The sequence below is a fragment of the Falco punctatus genome (assembly GCF_963210335.1).
Source record: "Falco punctatus genome assembly, chromosome: 8".
In the NCBI taxonomy this organism is placed as follows: Eukaryota; Metazoa; Chordata; class Aves; order Falconiformes; family Falconidae; genus Falco; species Falco punctatus.
In genome coordinates, this window is record NC_137588.1 from 57,844,320 (window position 1) to 57,865,938 (window position 21,619).

Below are 21,619 nucleotides of genomic sequence, written 5' to 3' on the forward strand. Positions count from 1 at the left end.
AGGGAGGGAGGGAGGGATGCAGCATCAACAGCAATAAAAGCACCGATTGTGCAGCTGGACTCAGGCAGGAGTTGCCTGAACTTGGTGGATTAGCAATTGATTGGCATTGTAAAGAGAAGGGAGGCGGGAAAGGAAACCGGCATGCAAGGGAAGAGAATTCGGGGCTAGGCTACAAACCATCATCAATAAAGATCAATGGGAGAGTAATAATAAACCTGGGGAGGGAGGGAGGGAAGAAGAGGAACACTGAGAAGTTACAGGAAGGGAGAAAGGAATCAAACAGGCACTGCTGGTGTGCAGGGGAAGCAAGTAACATGAAATGAAGAGACTTCAATGCAAAATCTTCCTCCGATAGCTCTGGCCTTATTCTTTAGCAACAACAACAGAGCGCGTCTGTTTGTTACCTCTCGTCCCAGTTACCTACAGATGAGAGCATCCTCACAAAAATGTATAATGCAACCCCTCATTTTGCAAATGCAGCAACGCACAATGGCAACCCAGGCATTTCTCAGAGCAAGAAACAGATATTTTTTTCGTGCTTCCTCCATTTCAGAGGCACTTTTCTTCCTGTGTTGGTGTGTGTGCAGGCATTTATTCCAAATCTTCCCCTCCCCCAAAGCCAAATTGATACATCTCTGTTCTTGCAAATCTGGTACCAACGCACAAATCCAGCCCTCGCGGTTCACTCCATTGCCCTCTCTCACACGTACATACACACACACATATTTTGCTTTTGCAAGTAAATGAACGGGTCAGTTTTCCCCCAGCACCCCCCCTCCATCCCTACCCACTTGATGGGGAGCATCACTCCCAACCAGCCCCGAGCTCTGCACTCACCTATCTGGATATTGTTGGGGAAATTGGCCCCTAACACCGCCCCTAGGAAACTGGTGCAGAAGAAGGCAAAAATGTGCTGCATATTCCCTTTTGCATTGGCGAAAAAGAAGCCCAGTTCCAAGCATAGATTTGATTTTTCCCCCGCTCTGCTCTCTTTAGCTGCCTCTCTCGCCTCCCCTCTGCTGCGCCTTCAGGGTTGCGCGTCTCCCTTGCTCGGAATCCAGCGCCGAGACTGCTGCTTAACACCGCCTGGCAGCAGGATTAACTGAGCCCCGTGAGAAAGAGAGAGCCCGCTCCTCATCCACATCCCTCCCCCGCCACACACCACACACACACACACACACACACAACCGGGCGCTTCCACTCAGCTCATTTCCCTTCTCCCAGTTGGAGCTCAACAGCTGGGTACCGCATCCCACCTCGCCCCCCGGTTATGGTCCCCCGGGGTCCCAGCTGGGGTCTCTAAGGGCAATTCCCACCTACCCCTACATTCCTGGCTTTCCCCCTCAACTTCTCTGGGCAGGAGCTAGGAGGAACCTGCAAATCAGTAGGTGGCAAACTCCTCTAGAGAAAGGGCTGAAGCTCCTTTGCCTCTGATCTATCCTTCCCCACCTGGGCTCTCGCCCCTGGGTCCAGGAGTTGAGCAGATCAGTCTCTACAGCCTGGCTCATTAGGGTAACAAATGAGGGTCGCACCCTGCAAACGTGTCTTGGAAGGAAGGATTTTGGAGCAACAGGCAGGAGATCCCAAAGGATGAAAAAAGGACACTCCACCACCACTCCCGGCCCCATCACTTTCCTCATTGACTTTTCCTGCCCACCGTTAACCTGTGAGACTTTTCATCCCTGTGCTTGATGTGGAGGAATCTGTGCTCACCAGCACCACCCGATAGGGCAGGCTTCTGAAATTAGGGGGCTGTTTTAGCCTGGATCATTATAGGAGCTGTTATGTGGTGGTTCTAGTGAGGTTGAAGCTATTTGACCATCAGGAGCTTTGCTCAAAAACAAAAGGAGAAGAACAAAAATCAATAAAAGTAACAACAATTAAAAACAGCTCCTAGGCACAACCTGAGATTTAGAAATATTTGAGGAAGAAATGCTGTGAACACGGAGCCATAACTATCTCAGAAAGGAGGGACGATTCACCCATTTCCCTCTGAAACACACAAAGTCCCAAACCAAACTTGATGCCTCTTGTGCCAGAACCCGAATACTCATGACCAAGCACAGAGATTCTGCCTTACCAGCTGCAGCCTTCATATACACAAGGGGTAAACAGCAGAAAGGAAACAGAAAGGAAAAAGGATGGTTAGGGCAGAATTAGAAATAGGACTCGGATGCCCCGTGTCTTGGTTTGATGTAGGGTGCCTTGCCCTGGTCCCCACTCCCCATCTCCAAAACCATGTGGTTAAATTGGAAGAGCATTGAAGAGCAGTGACCAGCGTTCCAAGGTTGGGAATTGCTCCTGCATAAGGAACAGTTGGATAAATGGGAACTCTGCAGAGTGGGATAATCGAAATGGGATGTGACCAAATCCTACAAAATCTGCAGCAGCACGGAGACATTCCCTGTTGGCCACAGGGCCCAGGTGTGACATAACTTTATGGTGCAGGGGCAACACTGCTTTGTACATCCTCAAGCCTTTTATGGACAGAATAGTCTTGAAAACAAAGGTTGTAGCATCTTTTTGTTGGCAGATCCTCTATTTCCTCTGAAAGAGATTTACAACAGTTTTATTTCTCCATACAGCCCTTCTTGCCAGCTACGACAGAGTCCTTGGTTAAAGCACCATCATATGTGGTCATGCACGATTTCCACAGCTAAACATGACGACTGGAAAATCATCTCTCATGGGGCTATGGGTAAATGAGAATGGACCATGATCCTTGCAGAATTTCATCTCTGCAAGTAAGAGTTTGGGATCTTTAGCCTCTTCCTAGCCAGTTTTATGAATTTCACTGTGATTTCTGGGATGACAAAATGCTTAAACACCTACGTAAATATCAGAGTAGGTATAGGGTCTCAGTACTATACTCTTAACACCTTGCATCAGTGACGAGTTGCACTGATGCCTGCAACTTTGTGGACTCTTACAAGGACGGTATGTAGAGTCACAATGCAAAAAACAGAGCCCAGAAGACTTGCAGCTTCCTTATGGCGAGCAATAAAACATCCTTCTAGGATGGATTCCTTTTTTCCCCAAACCACCTCGACCAGGGAAATGACTCTTGGTGCCAGAGACGTCAGGTTCAGTAGAGCAATTGTTCTAGCACTCAGGAGTCAGGTACAGGTGGCCAAAGGATGCTCCTATGCTGCCTCACTGCCTGGGTGACTGGCAGCCCAAAGTCGTATTCAAGCACAACAAATTTGCATCTGCTGTTGATAGGTTGCACCTTCATCAGACTTCCATTTCACTCCTTGTATAATTTAAGCAATAGTGATCTGAGGCTAAAATAACCTGCTGATAGGTTTTATGGGCTCTTGCTTTCCATCTAGAATTTAATAGAAACAGCTGCATTTATAATCTGAAGAAAGGCACTGAAGGATAACCAGTGCAATGGAAAGATGCTAGCACATTTTCAAAACTCCCAAACAGCCTATCCGATAATAAAAATAGTAGCCATAACAATAAAATATTGTAATAGCTCACAGAAAGCTTGCAGAGTCACATTAATTAATAATGCTGCTTTTGTCTATAAACCTTTCAAAGTGCAGGTGGCTTAACAAGGAGAACCTCACCACAATTTAACAAGATAAGTAATAATAAGATCATTGTTTTAAGAAGATATTAATTTCCTTTTTCCCTATAGATTACAGCATTTTATTCAGACTTTTTTAGCACAAGGATATTAGGAATTAACTCTAGCTGTTCTGAAGGTTCTTTAAATCAATATCAAAACAATATAGCTTCTGAACCTTTGGCTAAACACCAGATTAAGTCTTGGGAAACTGATGAAACTCTTCAATATCACAAAAGTGGTCAAAACAGAAACACAGATCAATCCACTGGTCTTCTGAGAGAAAAGCCCAATTGAATTACCTGGGTTCCTAAGAACAATTTAAAGAGCTTATTCCTCCTTTCAGATTTCAGAAACCCAAGAAAATAATTCAATATAGCATATAAGTATATTGCACAGTCCCATCTTGATCAGGGGAAACTGAAAATATCAGGGAGTGGAGTTTTGAAGACCTGTATTTTGTATCAAAATGTTCTTAAGACATAGGTGGGACAAGCAGGCATCTAGTGGTTAATAGCAAATACCCAACCATGTCTTGAGATTAATCCCTGCCAACTGAGTGTAAAGAATTAGGTAAAGACATGTCCTAAAAAAAAAAAAAAAAAAACCAAAAAAACCCACCTAATTTAAGGTAAGAAATACCATAAAAGAATTTTAAGAGTGTAGCTGGTTCACTTAAGATCTTTGCCAGACAGAGGAATAAGAAAATGAATACATCAGAGCTACTGTTTGCGTTGTGTTCTGCCTGGAGCTGACCTTGATGTACTGGGCGATGACCTTTGTTCTCACCCATTTCTGCTCCAAGGTTTTGCACACCAGAAAATCTTGTCTCCGAGGCGGCTGTTTGCCACCTTCCTCTTTGCTCTGCTTTGCATGATGTGGAGTTGTCCACACGAGCAGAACGGTCTGCCTTCACCATCAGAGCTTTTGTTTCCAGGATAGGAAATAAGCGGTTGTTGCAACAGATATATTTCTGTACCAGAAGCCTTGGAAAAACAAAGGACTCATTCACATGCAGAAGCCTCCAGCCCTGAAAAATGAGGAAATCAACAGAACTCGGCATCCGTCCGACCTCCCAGCAGAATTATTTCCCCCAGTGCCCACTGTGTTTTACATGATGCTCCTGAATGTCTTTAAAGAGCTATTGAAATACTACTATTTCTGAAATTCCTTTTATTTTCTAGCTGGACAATCTCTATAGGAGGCTTTTGGTAAAAAGCAAGATGTAATTACAGTGATTAATTTAAATAAACTCCAAACAACACAGACTTTCATATGGGTTTCGCAGAGCCTTGGCATAAATGAATGCTAATGGAGTCGCATGCATTTCTTTCCCTGCCTCGTTCACCTCAATTTTGTTATTTTGGATAATGTACCTCTCAAGGGATGATCATAGCACAGGTGCTGGGAGGACAGATTCCAGAAATTCAAAACGAGGAAAATTTGGTAGTGATCAAAAAGGAAAAGGGGTGAGACAGCTCCCTCCATTCACAGCACTGACGTACCGGGAGGCGTGTGTGCAGATAGCCCTCCGTGCACCTACACCCAGCGAACATATGCACAGTCACTGGTGCCACCCACACGAAAATGACACTGATAGACACGGTGAGGGAATCGTACGTGTGCTGTACGCGCACACACGCGCTCGCAGGATCAGCCAGGCAGGAGGGCGGCACAGCTCGGGGATGCATGCTGGCATGTGGAGCTGTTGCAGAGGGGCAGGAGCAGCTCTGCACCCCATTGCACCCCCATCATGGTTTTTAAAGCAGGTTGCAGCCCACACAGGGATTCTGGACAAGCAAACAAGCCCTTAGCCCTTCAGTCATCCTTATTCGGAAAATTTCTACTGAGGTAATCCAGGGGGTCTTCAGCCTCTTTGCGGTCATTTCCCTGCATGTTTATGTGGTTGATTTTAGCATCAGACACTTGCTTCAATCTTTTAAACCTGGCAGGTATTATTTACACCACTGAAAATCAGCATTTACAAACTGTAGTTGACAAATAATTTTTGGTAGAATTTCCTTTACAAAAATAGCTTCAGCAATGTTTGGCATCAGGCAGAAAACATCTCCCCCTATCAATGAGTCAGGTCTGAAGTGTCTATGGCTCCTCTCTTTTACACGGCAGCTGGAGTTTTCAAATGAAAAGTTTTGACATCCCAGAAGCCAGCCAGAGAAGTTAAAGAAAACATGAGCATCCTATTCCAGTGTGCACTAGAAAGCAAAGTTGTGGAACAAGGGATGACACCAAAGATAAGGATAGCTCCAAGCAGGTCCTGACTGATGCCAAACATCTGGGGGTCAATGTTTTAAGGTCAACAGATCCTGTTTCTTAATTTACTGACTGCTGATGGGGGAAGCCTGATGCGAACAGAAACTGGGAAAAGTCTGCTTTTCCCACAAACTGTACGAGAATGTGCTTCTGTTGTCATCCCGATCGGCTTATTTCCATATTTATAAGAAATGACTTCTTGCTCACTGTGGGATAATTAAGTAAGTAAATGGACTGGAAGATAAACCCGTCAATCAGAGTGGCACTGAAAACACTGTGCACCCTTCAGCTGGAAATTCACGAGCAGCAGCTGGCAAATGGATGCCGTGCTCTGGCTCGGAGCACCCATGGGATACGATCAGCCTGGCAAGCGCCGTGGGGTCCCACGAGCCGGGCATCACCCCTACCCAGCGTGGCTGGATGGGCAGCCTGCGGCACAGACAGGCCAGGGGCTTGCCTGGAGTCAAGGAAAGATGTAAGCAGCACACCAAATCGAGTACAAGCATCAAACGTTACCAATTCGGATCTGCAGCTTTATTTTCCAGAGTTGCTTGTCCCGCCATCCAGATGGCCTGTTGGTGATGCCTTTTCTTCCATCAAATGGACTTGACATGCTCGACTAGGGACAGTTCAGATAGACAATAACACAAACAGCCTGGCACTGGGTCAACATCTACGTGAGCACTCATGAAAACACTACGAATCTCCCTGTGATGAATCTCGACTGACCCCTTTACTGACTCCCCTGAAAACAGACCTTGCCATCTGCAACCCCCAAATGCTCTCTTCCTCACACGGGGAAGGCTGCTCGTATTCTTCCCCCCCTGGCGAGTGGTTGATTTATAACTACTTATAGAAACACTCTGTGCCCTAGTCTCAGTTTACATTCTTTGCTGAGTCATAAACATAAATCAGAGTTGTGGGTGGATCCCTGTTTGTTATTAAAGCACCTTATGTTTCTCTAAGCCCCGCCAGAGGAAGCAGAAATTACTGGTAATACATTAAAGTTACAGCAGGTCTACTGTTGCTGGAGAATGTAATACCCCCTCAGATTATTGCCACAGATTGTGCTGTCATGTTATTTTCTCGTTGAATGGAAAAACAAATAAATTACAAGCATTGAAAAAAAAAATGTTGAAAAGCTATGGTAAGAGGATTATTTACTGTGAAAAGCCAGACACAGGGGATGTAACCTAAATCAGAAATTCTGGTTGTCAATAGATCAGTCAAACGTTCGTATACGCAACAAAGTTTTCTTTCACTCAAAGTTCCTGAAACATTGTGAATGCTCCAGATGAAGTCAAATAATGATTGAGGTGATTATGCAGTTTAATATTGATATATGAATCAACCCTCATTTTCAATCCCTGGCATCAAACCCAAGACACGCAAAAAACAAATGTGAAATGAGGAAGATAAAAGGATGCTGATTTAGGAAGAAAAAAACCCAAAAAACAGCAGCAGCAATTGCCGGAATTCAAACAGCCTTGCTAAGATCCCATCATTACCATCTGGCTCAGCGTTTCCCAGGCTGCTTTGCTAACACATGAGATAAACAAACATGTGGGCTGTGCTTTAGGGTGGCTGATCTTGGCCTTTCTAATAGTCAAAGGAATCAAAGCTTTGAACTGGAGTAACTGAGTCAAGAAAAGAAGCATCAATTTCCAGTCCTTGCATCACATCCTACTGTAGCACACTACTGCTACCAGCTGGGAAGGGGGAAGTCTATGCACAAAAGAGAAAACCTAAAAACCCACCAGAATTATCAGTGTCTTTCTGTCACTAATTTCTGCAATCAATACAGATAAGTCACTTCTCCTCATTCCTTAATTGCTACCCATCCTTTATCTGAGAGGGAAATAGGAATTGCTATGTTGGATCAAACCACACAATCACGCAAAATCCTGCCTGTCTGTGTTGGTCTCGCTTGTAACGTGGAGCATCACACATTAGCTCTGCACGTATTAAATGGGTTGGCTTTCAGAAGGGCTGATAACTGACTGGAGACAGACACCTGTGAAAAGTCCACAGGGAGGCATTTTCTTTATTTGCACACATGGACCCTGCACAAATAAACTGAACTCCCTCAAAAAAACATCAGAAGAAAAAGTCACTGTGATACGAAATACCGCTATGTAATTTTATGTGAAAAGTTGTTTCAATTCTTAGTGGATGTGACAGCAAAATGCTTTTGATTTCAGTTAAGAAGAGGAATAAACTGAGATTTGCAGAGTTTCTGAATAAATAGGAAATTCAGCACCCATCCTTTCTCAGAGAAAGCACAGAGAAGAAACAGAAAGGCTTGAGGACGGGACACAGAAAATCATTACAGCTGGAGAGAGGAGAATGAAAAGACGAGCACCACTTAGCTGAAAGCAGAGATAAGCAGGGAATAAGGAGCTCCAGGTAGTCAAAGTACTGCCTAGCCTACAGGCACTCCATCAGGTGTGTCTTTGATCCATTTCTATAGCTCCAAACCCAGTTTTTAAGTTCCACAAAGTAATTTTCTACAAATGTGTGGCGGAGGTCCATAGCAGTGGGATGTCCCAGCTTTTCTCTTCTCTGCCGGAGCATCCGAGCCCTCCGTGGCTCCGCAGCGTGGCTAGTCACTGTGCTGTGCCAGCGCGCTGCTGCGAGCCCTGCAGAGGTGTAACTGGAGGGGGAGAGGACACGGTCGGCAGCAGCAGCAGCTGCTCTCCCCTGTGCAATGGGCTAGGGCAGGGGAACTACTTTGTACGGACACTCTATAGCTGCGCTGTCGCTGTCAGGCTGCTCTACCTGGGCAGAGTGCTGTAACGCTTAGTGGGTGGATGAGGATCTGTAGGTTATCTGTAATTTCTCCTCTTCATCCTTCAGACACCATAGAAATGAGAGCGAGCTAAGGATATAATCTGAAACAAATACCATCTTTAAAGAATCATCCTGTTTCCCAGGCTGGAAGGGAGAGATAAGAAAGATGATACAGGCCCTGTTACACTGTGTGTTTCCGAAGGTGTCCCATATTTAGAGACTTTCTGTGCTCATCAAGATTTTTGCCCAAGACTTTCTGTACATCACAAGCATAGATCAGTGTTGTATTACAAACAAAAAGCTAGACTTCCTTTGTATTCCCAACAACAGACCAAGACAGGACAGAAAGAACAGATCAGAAATACCACGTCAGCTGAAGCACCACAAAGTTTGCAACCTGGTGTAGCAACGCCTGCAATTAGAGCGAGTGGGAATCGGATGAGAGCAGATCATTAGCGAGCTCCATGCAGTCCTACAGAAAAAGCAGAGAGCTGTGCAGCTTCAGTCACAAAGAAAAGAGCAAATGAGATTTTTTTCAGGCATATAAAGATGCAGTAATAGCTTTAGAAATCATATACATCTAAGCATACTTGCTTTTGGTACAGTCTAGGACTCTCGGGCAGCTGCACTGAGTTTTGTTACTCAAGGAATCTCACGCTCCTACTAAGCTCTGCAGAAGCAGCACCATTCAACCCACAGCAACATGCCACCTTGCCCACAGAAAACTTCAACCATCCAGCTACCAGTGGCCAGTGATATAAGAAAAAGAATATTTATCCCACCCGAGACATTGGCAGAGGAAGGAGTTTGCCTAAACTCACAGAACCTGCAGGAGGGCTTTGACTGAAATTCACAGTGCAGTTCTCTGTGCTGCAGGAACGAAAGGAAAGTCCCCACGCATGAAAGCCTTGTGTACTTGTCACAGCCCTTACCTTCCCTGCCCACGTCTCGTAGGAAAGCCCCCAAGAGCTATTGCCATCTGTAGCAGCATGATGGCAAGTGGTACACTGCCTAAAACAACACGGGGAACACAGACATTTGGAAGCGATTCAGGTGAACATGGTGCTGCTTTGTAAAATGAATAACATGCCACTGATTGATTTGTGAGACTCGCTGCTAGAAAAGCACTGGTTTCTTCTGGACATTGTGCAACTAGCCCTAGTGATGCAAAAGCAGGTTTCCATCTGCTTGCAGCTCGCTTGCATGCTACAACTCCGGGACTGTGAGTAAAGAGAAAGACAATGTGGAATTGAAAGACCTGGTGACCTAACTCATTAACTACAGGCTGCTTTCAGCTATTTGACTATGCATTGCTCTGTACATCTCATGGGCTTTTTCCTACATACATCTCGCTTTTCTTCATTCCTGCCAAGAAACAGAAGATATTTAGACTTCCTATCTAGTGTGATGATATCATATTTATTTATAAATGTTCATCCTTGAAATAAAATGAGGGAGATGATGACTGCTATGCATTTCAATTCCTTGCCCAGGGCTTGTGCTACAGCCTCATGAGTTTAGCTGACCCTTGCTTCCAAGTCCTCTGGACGGTGAGCCACAGGTGCTGGGAGAGCCACCCCTCTCTGGCTGCATCCACAAAGCCGTCCTGCCTCCTCCAGCTTTTGCAATGAAACGTTTTCCCCCAAGAGTTGTGATTATGAAATGTCACCGTGGAAACAGTTGGAATATAATATGTGCTTGCTTGCTCTCCCCGCACCCTTCCTCCCCTCCCACCAGCCTCCTCACTTTCTGAAGCTATGTTTGCAGTACAAGAAAAACCCTTCTTGCTCCCCTCCTCCCCCCCAAACCTGCAAAGAACAGTGCCTGTGCCTCACCATTGCTGTGACAAAACCAGATGCCCCCCAAAATATCCCTATTCATTAACAGCTCCCTGGTACCTTGTAGCAACATTAAACCTACCAAACTCAACTGCAGTTACCAGGACTTCCCGCCTTCCTCTGCCAAATAATACCACTTCTGTAAAATGGCATTATAAAGAGTCTTTGAGCCAGCAGGAACCTGGTCTGCTGTTGCTAGAACTGTCACTGTAAAAAAAACCTCTACAGCACAGCATAATTCCCCATCACACATCTCTCCGTCCTGTTCCCATTAGTGTTATAATGATAGCACAACACAGGCACACATCTTGGGTTTCTTCCTCATGTCCCACCACCTAGAGGCAGGTCTTTAGATGATGAGTTCTCTTTGCTCTGCCTACGTTAATAAAGCACAATTTTCCTCTAATCATGATTTCTTCCACGCTTCTCATCAGCATCACAAAAGGTCAGAGCTGTCCACCTGGGAGTGGAAAGTTTAGTTCACTTTGGATCTGACACGTGGTATCTCGTAGCTCCCGGAATATAATCAGCTCACTTCATAGTTATTTTGTGTGACTGCAGCACTATGAAAGAGCGAGGGCTGTTCCAGAGAAATCTTCAGTCTCTTATAAGGAATGTACAAGCAAACCCAAGGGAAATTTAAGCTCAAGAGAGTGGTACTGAATAGCCCTCTCTCTCTCCCTCTGGCAGAGAATGCTGTTTTAGTTCTCAAAGTCACACAGGGGGTTTAGATGCCCATTGGTATCTGATAATTTTAATTAACAGGAATTTCACATAAAATTCTATCAGGAAGTTTTAAAAATGAGAGGCAACAGGGCTTTGAGGGCTGCACAGAGGAACCCATTTGGTGGGACTCTTTCCCATGCACTAGTCGTTAGGAGTGGTCCATGAATACTTTTCACAGTCACATGTACGTGTGTGGCAAGACAACTCAGGGAAGAAATTAATTCTCTAATTCTGGAGAAGAGTTGAGCTTCCACAGCAAGGTTCACAAACACGTTTTGTTCCCCCAGTAGTTTCCCTGACATCCTTGCAGTAGCTGCAAGGTGGTACTGTCAGGGGTAGGGAAGGGGCCACAAACAGCAGCTTGTGTCCTAGGAGAGATGGGAAGCCCAGGCAGGAGCTCCCCTCGTTGCTGCCTTGGCTAGGCCTGATGGAAGACGGGGACATGCTTGAATGACTTGACCATTTGGAGTCTATGACCTTTTTGCCTCCAACGAGGTAACTGTAAAAGATTCCTGTTGGAAGTGGGAGTCCCAAGAGATCTCTGAGGCTGATGCTTTGCAGCACAATGCACAGCTTCTATTATTTCCCCTGTGGCAGCTTATTTGTGAGCAGCGTAGAGATGGGGGTGCACCCTTCGATCACAGAGACGGCGGCAGTTCCTGGCCCTTATGCAAGCTACAGCCCTCCAAGAAAGTGGCTTGCAGTTGCTGTTGTCCTCATTACTGTCTCACCAGCAGCCCAGTGCACAGAGCATTATAAACCAGTCTGACAGTGCAACGATAAGATCAGCTCAAGGAAAGGAAAAAAAAAAAAAAAGGTCTTTTGGGGTAGCATATACCAGTATCTGCACTCTGAATGCATTTCTTCAGCTGCTTTGCTCCTTTCATACCACCCCAGAAGTAGGCATAGGAAATCCCTGAGACAGGTTAATGGACACCCCTCCTACCCTGGTCTCCAAATAAGCAATTCAAATTGGCAGCATCTCTCATCAGAATTGTTAATTCTCCACCATGTGACAGCCTCCGTAACTCCCAGGCTCACCAGGTGGAGAAGAATCACAAAGACTCTCGATTTAAAAACCGCTTCTATTTCTGACATGCTTTCAATTATCTGCAAAGGCAACCTATCACTCACATCCCCTCATCCTCTTTACTGATCCCGCCCTGATAACAGCCCTTTGCAGCAGAACACCTTTCACCCAGGCAGGTGTACAAAGACAGCTCTGGGAGAGGAGCGGCTGCCCCAAGAGCAGGCTGTGCTGCAGAGCCGTGGTAGCAGCAAGGGTGGAAACGGAGCCCCGATGTCCATGGCCACATGTCAGCCTGCTGCCACTGCAAGTGCCCCCCAAACATGTGGAGTTGAAGAAAACCACCCGTGTCCTTCCTCCGTTTGGTTCTTCTCGGCCCGGGGATGCAGCTGTGGTGAGAAGAGCCAGAGTGCAACAGCATCACCAGCAGCGACCAGTGCTCATCCCTTCACCTGCCACTACAGGCAGAGTCACTGACAGGTTATCAAGTAGGGCAAAGCCACTTTCATTGCCCCACAAAACATTTTTCACGTGTCCAGTGCCCCTTTTGGAGAGGAATTCAGGCCATCTGCTATTTTAACAATAACCAGATTCAGATTTTTCATCCAAGTGACTGACAAATTGCTGTCCCCAATCATTAGACTCAATTCTCCTTCAACATCAGAGCCGTGTAGGTGTTGAGGGAACCAGGCCCATTCATACCTGGGCACCAGTTAATTACCAGGCACTCAGACGAGCTTGTAACCTTAGGCAAGGTGAGTTAGGAGTGGGAGGCTGAACTATAGCATTGCTGCCGTCTGTTGATTTTACAGTCACACTTAAGCCTGTCCATCAAAACAGGACACCCCACTTGTTCCCATCTCCTTCCACCCACGCTTTTCCTACTTCAAGTGGCAAGTCAAGATGAGGTGTTCACGTGTATTCACTGACTAACCTCGCTGCTTCAAACTCGGACAACTTCCAGAAAACACTGTTTTGTTCATTCATTTGTTTTTTCCACCTGTTCATTTATGTTCCACACCCCCCCCACACACAGACCCACCCCCCCGCCCCCCAGTTACCATGAACACAAAGCATGTCTGCAGACCATACCACATCCTGGGTTTGCTACAGGCACCTGCATCCGAGCAGCTTGACAGTCTACATAGATTAAAAGGAGAGAAAGTGTTTCAGACTATCATTTGCACAAGGCCACGTATCAACTTAGCATGAAAAAGCACGAATCTGCTTGTTTCCAACTTACAGCACTGTCTTTTGCCTACAAGGGTCCTTATTCTGCCCCAAAGTGGCTTAAAACTAATTAAAAGTTGAATAACCTATGAGTCTCCATTTGCACTGTGTGTGGGGGAAGTGCTGCAAGACCTAAGCTATGACATTTTTATGTAGTTGGTAAGAGAATAAAGATGTCTTTGAAAGAAAATTGCAACCTTTCATTGAAAAATCCTCTCAGAAAATTGGCATTTTCTGCCTGTCTGTGTTTGATAGAAAATAATTTTCTTGCTAGCGCCTCCTTTGTATAGGTCTGGACATCTGAAAGCCCTCTGGCTAAAAACCTGAAAAAAAGATGGGGGGTGCGTGTGTGTGTGTATCTGTGCATGTGTTGAGCCAAAAATCTTCCATTTGCTATTTTTCAGTGAAAAGTCAACAGCTTGTACAGTACGTCTACCACTTGATCTTGCAGAGACACACAGGATTGATTCTCCATGAGATGCACAAACAGATCTGACACTATGGAGATCAGCACCAGCATTTACTCCTTCATGTAGCTTTGCTCTGGACAATGTGCTGGACCACGGCTTAAAATGAAGTCTATGCTGAAAAAAAGCCCTTGGTCCTGAAATCCACAGGAACAAGGCTGTTAATGAAACCACGAGGTGAAAAAGTGGCTTATGCAGAAGTATTCAAGGCTAGATATACTTAGGGAGTGAGCAGATCTTCCACGAGCATTACCTAGCAGACTTTTGTAAGAGTGGTAGGAGCGTGATCACATAATTTCCATCCCTCCCCCTGGCACTGAAATCCATCCTGAGGAATCCCAGCTCCAGGTTTGGCTGTTCCCAGCCTGAGGTGTGCTGGGTGGTCGGGCTGATCCCCACCATCTCCAGCCTGGAAGCACACCCACGGGCAGCCGCTCCAGCACACACTGAGCAAGGCAGCCTTCGTGGGGTGCAAAAAGCAGCATCCAAGTAGCCCTGTAACCATGACAACATCCAGGATCAAAAATACACACATTTCAAACTCCTTGTAGTAAAAAGGAAATATCAATAAAGGATGGAAGGCACTTTCTGCACATTTCCACGTCCCTCATAAGAAATTCCTTGGGAATATCCTAGCTCTTCAGTATATGCAGATAAAGGTGGCAGAGTCCACATCCAGCACTGACTGCTTCAGGGTCAGTTACTTCTCTGTTCTTTTTTCCAGTTTAAAGAAAGTATCTGGCTCTCTTCATCTCCTTTGCATTTTAACATTCATCTTAATACCTCAGAAAAGTTGTTTTTTCCTCTTTCCTTTTTCTTTCCTTGCAACAACTCCCCCCCCCTTCCCCCCATCTTCGTCTTAAAGTGAAACACTGTGTGTGAGGAATGACGGTAATTTTCCTGAGCATACAATGACTGTGATTTGAATGTCAACCCTGCAAGCATGATTCAATGCAGGATTCACTTTTTACATTCCCCAGCTGCAAAAGAAGTTGTACGGTTCCATCAGTTCACCATGCTGATGCTAATAACCCCCCCCAGGTCGCTATGGCAACGAGGCTAATTAGAAATAGGCAAAATGTTGGGGTTGATCCTCTCAAATTTCTCTAGTGTAGAATGCAACAAGATGGTTAAAGGGTTAACGGTCTTGGAACTTCTCACTTCAAGAGAAAATTTGAAAGGGAAGGCTCAAGTGCTGCTCCTTGTGAACTAAGACCTGAACATTTTGGCATTTACACCAAGCTTGCGTTGACTGTGGCTGGTTTGGAGAACCACGCACACGTGCCAGGATGTGTCAAGACCTCGTCAGAGAGGTCTGTGATCGGGGTGGAGATTCCAGCTCAGTTATCTGAGCACAGACAGAGCACAGTCGATAGCTCCAGGTTGCTCAGCACCCACCTTCTTTTGAAAGGTCTACAAATCAGTCTGGAATAAACCCATCCCTTTTCTCCTGCAACCGCTTCTCAGAACAGTAAAGAAAAGGATCCTCACTGAGTAACTCCATAGGGAAAATACCTGCAAGAGGACAAAGAGCACAGAGATTCACAGAAATACCTGCCAGCCACGGAGGGCTTGGTGAGGGGCTTTCAGAGCGCTTTGTTAAAGGGTGTTGTTGAGTGCTGCCGCCCTGTAACAGCAGCAGGAGCATCACGTTGTGCTCAAGGGATAGCAGAGTTATTAGGGCTCTCCTCGTCATTTGCATTAGTCAGGATGAGGAAAGCAAAGAAGGGTGAAATGGGTAGAGAACAGAGCTCTAACCACTGTCAGGATGCTTTTAACATACTCGTCTTGAACAAGACTGACACAAAGTAATGGGGAAAAACTGGGAAAAAAATGTTTGATCGGCCAATATCTTTTGCAGATTTATCCTTCTGCTGGGCTTTGCCATGAATATTACGGTGCCTCCAGCTTTGTGTAGGACCCCGGTGTGACCATGGGTAGGACCTTGCACTCAAGTTACCAAGTCACAAAACGGTGAGGCTCTTCATCTGCATTGCATAAGGATGCTGCAAGGATAAGTTCAGCACTGGTGGTGTCTGAAGCTAAATAAACAGAGAGGCTTTGCACCTATTACTCCTATTCTTGTCAGGTTTTTAGGTAACATTCTAATTGTAGTACTGCCAGTTCTGCACTCTTTTGAACAACTACAGAATGTGCTGAGGTCTGATTTCCCTCTAAAACACATTTTAAAAGAGGAAATCTGTGAAATTACAGTTCATATTTCCTATAAAGGTCTTGAAACTTCAGGTAAGGAAAAGAAACTTAGTATTTTTTGTGTGGCTATTGAAAGGCAGAGATTGCAGCTTTATAACATCAAAACCTCTTTCATCAGAAACAGAGCTAGCTATTATTACTGTAAATGCCAGCAGAATTTCAGAGGAGTTGTAGCAAATCCATCAAAACATAAATTTAAGTCCCATTCCACCTCTCAACAGGGTCAGTGACAGTTTCGCACCTGATGGGAGAAGCAGCAAGCTGCTCTGGTCCGTGGTACCAGGAAGGGCACATGCACATACCTCACACAGAGGCATCATGTCTGAAGCGGTTCTTCTACATTGTGTTTAATTAATGCATCTTTCTCTGACCAAAGAAACTGGCAGGGTTCCAGCATGTTAAAGCTGGAGTGAAGAGAGCTGGCTGTTCTGTAGTCAAGGCAGAAATGAACGAGAATTTTTCCAAACTGAAATTACAATTAAATTTTGCAGTGCAGCCACTGAGTTGGGCTCAGACTCAAGAGGCCAGCTGATCACAGGCAGTCAAGCGAGCACATCTGAAGATGCCACCAGCCCTCAGCTAACTTGTGAGAATAGACTTAATCCATTGCAATGTGAGATAAAATGGATTAGTTTACACCAATGCTGAAGAAGAGCTAGAAGTGAGCAGACAGTAATTTCTTATAGCCGAGCTGAAGGCACGCTATCTTCTGGAAATGCCATGACCTCAGAGCTTGACAGCACAAGCGTCCCCCGACACAGCTAGAGCTTTACTTTCCATTCTGCTTCTGGCCTCTGTAGCACCTCAGTCTGGGCACTTTTCTCCCTTCCTTTCCCACCATTTCTTCTCATCTTATAATGGCACAGCAGTAGCAGCTGTCTCCTACAAGGTGCTCTACAAACCCTAGCAACGTGGGGCCTCTAGGTACTACTGTAATACAAGTAATAAATAAAGGACCCGAGTTACTCGGTGACACAGAAGCTGGAAACAGTGGGTTGAACCTATTTTCCCTCCTATTACAGAACGGACTGCTTGCAGCGTGGCGCTCTCCTCCTTGCTAGAGCACCTGCAGTGCTGCTTCCAACACGCTCCCAGGCGGTGGAGGCAGCCGTGCAGGCACCACCTCTCCCACCCACGAACGATGCAGCAACACGTGTGCAGCTACAGCTGTCAAACATCAAAAGAAATTATTAAAAATACAATGCCCCAAGCTATGCCTGTTACTGGATATCCTTTAGGGCTTATTGTTCTAGTTGGCCTGGGGTGACTGAATCTTTTGAATTTTAGATTCTTGTTGAGATTTGACAGGCTCTGCAGAAATTGTGAAGCCTTCAAGCTGCAGCTCAGGTCTGACTAGAGCCGTTGGCCCTTTTAGTCTTTTAAATGTTTGTTGAAGATGTGTAGGTCATTGCAGAGGGTTTTTTGTGTTGGACCTTTGAATTGCTATACGTTGCTGTGGTGTACCGCAAAGAGGGGCCATGGAGTGTGGGTGAAAGCAGAGCCCAGGAGCAGCAAACCTGCGCTTTGACTCCTGAATAGGAAATCCTCAAGCACAAGCACTGCTTTAATTAGTGGTTCCTCCTCCACCTCTCCCCTTTGCACCCAGGCAGGAGGAGAGGCTTTTGTACCGTTTCAGACAGACCGCTCAGGTGTCTGAATCAGAAGATCAACCCTTTTTCACTGCCCACAGAAAGCAAAGAGCAAATCAAAGCTGCGGTCCAGGCTGCCATAGCTGAAGCATGATTCACAGTCTCGGGGAATGTAAATACACCTTTCCCAAGTAAGAGTAAATTATACACAGATTCAATCCCTTGATCTCTAAAGGTGGCACAGGCAGCAGCCCTGCCTCCTCTTCTGCATCCCCTGGGAACAGGAGTGGGACAAAGCATTTTCCTCCCTGTGCCCTTTGCAGCAGCCAATGGTGGGTGATGGACGCAGAGCAACACGTACAGGGAGCAACCTCCTGCCCTGCTCGGACAAAAACAGGCCACAGAAGGGACAACCTGTTGGTATCCAGGGCTGGTTTGAGTGAGGGGGGAACTTTCCTGGTGAAGTAAAGCAACACCCCCGCTCTGTGCAGAATGGAACTTGAAGCAAGATGAATTTAAAGCGTCAAGAATTATTTGACTATTACCAGTCTAAGCCTATTTTCAGGCTCAGGGGAAACTCCAACATATCTGTAGCTGCCTGTGACTCAAGGGTTAAGAAAAAATTATTAGCACAATCACATTTTAACATGTGATTTAAAATAGCCCTTCATTTTCTGCTCCTCTCAACAGGCTGTTTCAGGCTTTTTTCCTAGCAGGTATAGTTTGCATGTGAAATTGAAAGCAGACCGGTTTAAAAAAATAATAAAATAGTCATCCCCAGGCCACAGCTCTCTGCCCACTCGGGAACAGCGTGCTCCTGCCAGGCTGTGCTCTCTCAGCTAATGTGCCACCTGATGAACGTGAAAGATTAATGTACCCTGCCCAGAGACAGAAGAGTGAACCTCATCAGGAACCTCATTTAGAAAACTCAGCGTCTGCTCGCTCTCCCATCGTGTCTCTTCTCCTTGTGATGGGTTATGTTCTCAGAAGAGGCTCACATGTCATGGGACAAAGGGCTGACCCTGGGAACAAGCAGAACCACCTAAAAAATCCTGGAAGATTTTTTATATATATGTATATGGTGTAATTTCTAAGGAAACTAGAAGGAAGCATCCCCAAACTATAACTCGAACTCCCACAGCCTCCAGCATCCAGCCTTTCTCCTTCTGGCTGGAAGGGCAGCTCCTGGGGGCAGGCTTTGCCCCCTGCACTGCGTGCAGCGTCTGTGCAGCACCTGACACCATTAGGTGCGGTACCCTGCAGAGCTAACACTATGCCCATCAGACAGGGCAACAGCATCCCCGGCATCAGCAAGGTATGTATATTCACCTAGCAACTCCCGCACTAAAAGACAATGCTTTTTCTTAGACAATAGAATTAACCTTTTGAAAAGCATCTGAGTATTTACCAAAAGATGACTAGCAATACAAACCTATTTGTTACACGTCTGTGCTTACACCAGGCATATAGATATTCAACACATGAGCTCCAGGAACCAACTGTGGCTGTAAAGACAAAAATTAAATCACAGCCTCTTCCACCTCAGCCCACTTGCATGGGACATGGAAATACCAGTGACTTTCAGGTACACAAAGACTTGTTTTCAGTAAGCCAGAGTGCAAATGACTGAAAAAGACTTTGACACGCTGCTTTCCTAATGCTTTTGGTCAGGCACACTTTAACAAATTGTGACTCAGGGCTCCAGGGTCTCTCTCCCTGCCACTAGAGTAATGCTACTGGAATCAACAATTATAATTTCTCATGAGTCTGTTGCTATTAGAGATTAAAAAGGTTGATTTTGAAATCTACGGATTTCCTAAGGGAACTAGGAGCAGAGCCTGTGCTGGAGTCCCAGGTTATTGCTTCTTGCACTCTGTGCTGGGTTTACTGGTCATTCCTTGCACTGTCCAGCGTGCAATGAGACACAGGAACAGCGTGCCATCTCACAGCCTTGCCATCCCTGCTGAGCTGTGCTTGGTCCTGCCCTTTCCTGCAAATACTTTTTACACAAAACCAGCATCATTGGGTGCTTTCATAGGAGAAAAATTACACCCCCCACCCAATTTCCTTGTCTGCCATCAGACATCATGTCAATTGTGGCACTGGGAGAAAACTCACAAACTTAGCCCATGTGGATAAAAACTTCCTGACCTGCCATCTGATTCTCTCCCTCTTGCTGTTATATTTGCCTTTGGGAAATCCACTGTGAGACTTAGAAGTGTATTAAGACAAGCTATAACTACTGGGTATAATGTCAGCTTTGACAATTAGATCTGTTACTTGTGTATTTTTATGGTGTACGATGCCATAACTTAGCCTGGGATAATAACTTTTTATAATCTCCTATTAAACAAAGACAGCTAACATAGGCTTCTTTCTTCCCTGAAATTTCCCTCTTTGCCTAAGAATATGTCCCATCACCCAGAATTTATTTTGCACTCCATGCAGCAGAATGAAGCATAATGGGTCCATTTGGTATAATGTTGCATTAGTTAACGATCATTTATGCTGACTTGTTACCCATTAGATTCCAAGCAAAACTTGCACTGGGTACAAATCTCAGCCAGAAACATCAATTCCCAGCTCAGCATATCAGTCTTTCCCCCTCTTCATGCTACAGACAGGCAATGCTGAAGTCCTATAATTCAGAGGTTTCTGGGAAGAAGATTCCTGTCATATTCCTGAAGCGCATCACTCACCCTGTAGAAATGTCCTCCTCCTGCAGAAGAGAGGACGTGCTACCATCAAAAGTCTTCTGGAACGAGAGTGGTGGCTACAGCTCTGGCCCATGTGATTAGAAAGTATCACCAGAATGTTTTCAGGATTTGAAATCAAAATAATGAAAATAGATTACTTTTTTGTTACTATTGTTTTTTCCACTCCCAGTGTTATGCAAACTCTTGTCATCCCTCCTCATACAGCCCCATCTCTAGCAACAACGAACATAAGCAATGTTTCAGGACCATGAGCCCTTCTCATTCGTGACACCAGTGTAAATCCACGAGACTAAAACAAGTGGAGCAGTTTTAATCCACATGCCTTGTAAGCAGAAGACCCTGAAAATGGGAAAATTCAGACATTGCAAATGGAAAACATGAAGTGATGGAAGGCTGGCTTTTAAGACTACGCCAATTTCAAGAGTTTAATGCTAAGAAAAGAGGTTAAAAAAACTTCTTCTAAAAGACTCATGAATGCTTGAAAATTTAACTTCCCATGTCTTTTAATATGTCCATTTCTCCTAAGTTTTGAGTTATGAAGGAATAAGAGGTGAAGCGATCAGCTAAAAATACCCAGAGCCTTCTTTCATATTATTTTTACAAGTTACCTAGTGTTATGTAAATAATTATTTGCAATTTAAAAATGAAAGCCAGTTTCACTGTCATCAGGGAAGAGCTGCATTAGGCATCATCTTTGAGCCGAGGTCTGAAAGACCTAGCTAAAAGAAAAAAAGGCCAAAGAAACAAAGCTTTCAACCCAGATGTTTGCTTTGAAATCTCATGGAGATCTTCAAATTATCTCACTTTCATTCAAGAAGTTGTAGAGGATTAGAACGTACTTTACTGAAGCTAGAAATTTTGCAAGAACTTGTGTGGTACAAGTCTTTGCCCAAGTACAGCAGTTTTATCTTTCGTGTTTGCATGGATTAAGTACTGATTTTACTGGGATTCTTCAAGAAAAACATGACTTTCTATATGATCCGTGTGATACAAGTCAATGAGAACCCAAAGACATTATCAGTTTACCACTTGTTTGTCAGAAGGAAAGGAATATTTTTAAATTATTCTTTTAAAACATCAACTTCATTTTATTTATTTTTAAGACCACAGTTTTGTATGGCTTGCTACTGGAAAGTATGTAACCTTGAATTTCTGGATTAGTGACAGCAACACTGC

At 45.0% G+C, this 21,619-nt stretch overlaps 1 protein-coding gene across 3 annotated transcripts in view; it reads right to left on the bottom strand.

The window, feature by feature from the left end:
• Nucleotides 1-21,356, bottom strand: part of GRIA1 (glutamate ionotropic receptor AMPA type subunit 1) — a 161,431-nt gene extending 140,075 nt beyond the window's left edge. For all 3 annotated transcript variants that reach the window (XR_013930010.1, XM_080399376.1, XM_080399377.1), the window contains exon 1: nucleotides 838-21,356. Coding sequence is in view for 2 of the 3 variants with exons in the window: in XM_080399376.1 (XP_080255502.1) it covers nucleotides 838-919 (82 nt within the window). In the remaining variant the exon portion in view is untranslated. The remainder of the gene's footprint in view (nucleotides 1-837) is intronic.
• Nucleotides 21,357-21,619: the final 263 nt, after the last annotated feature.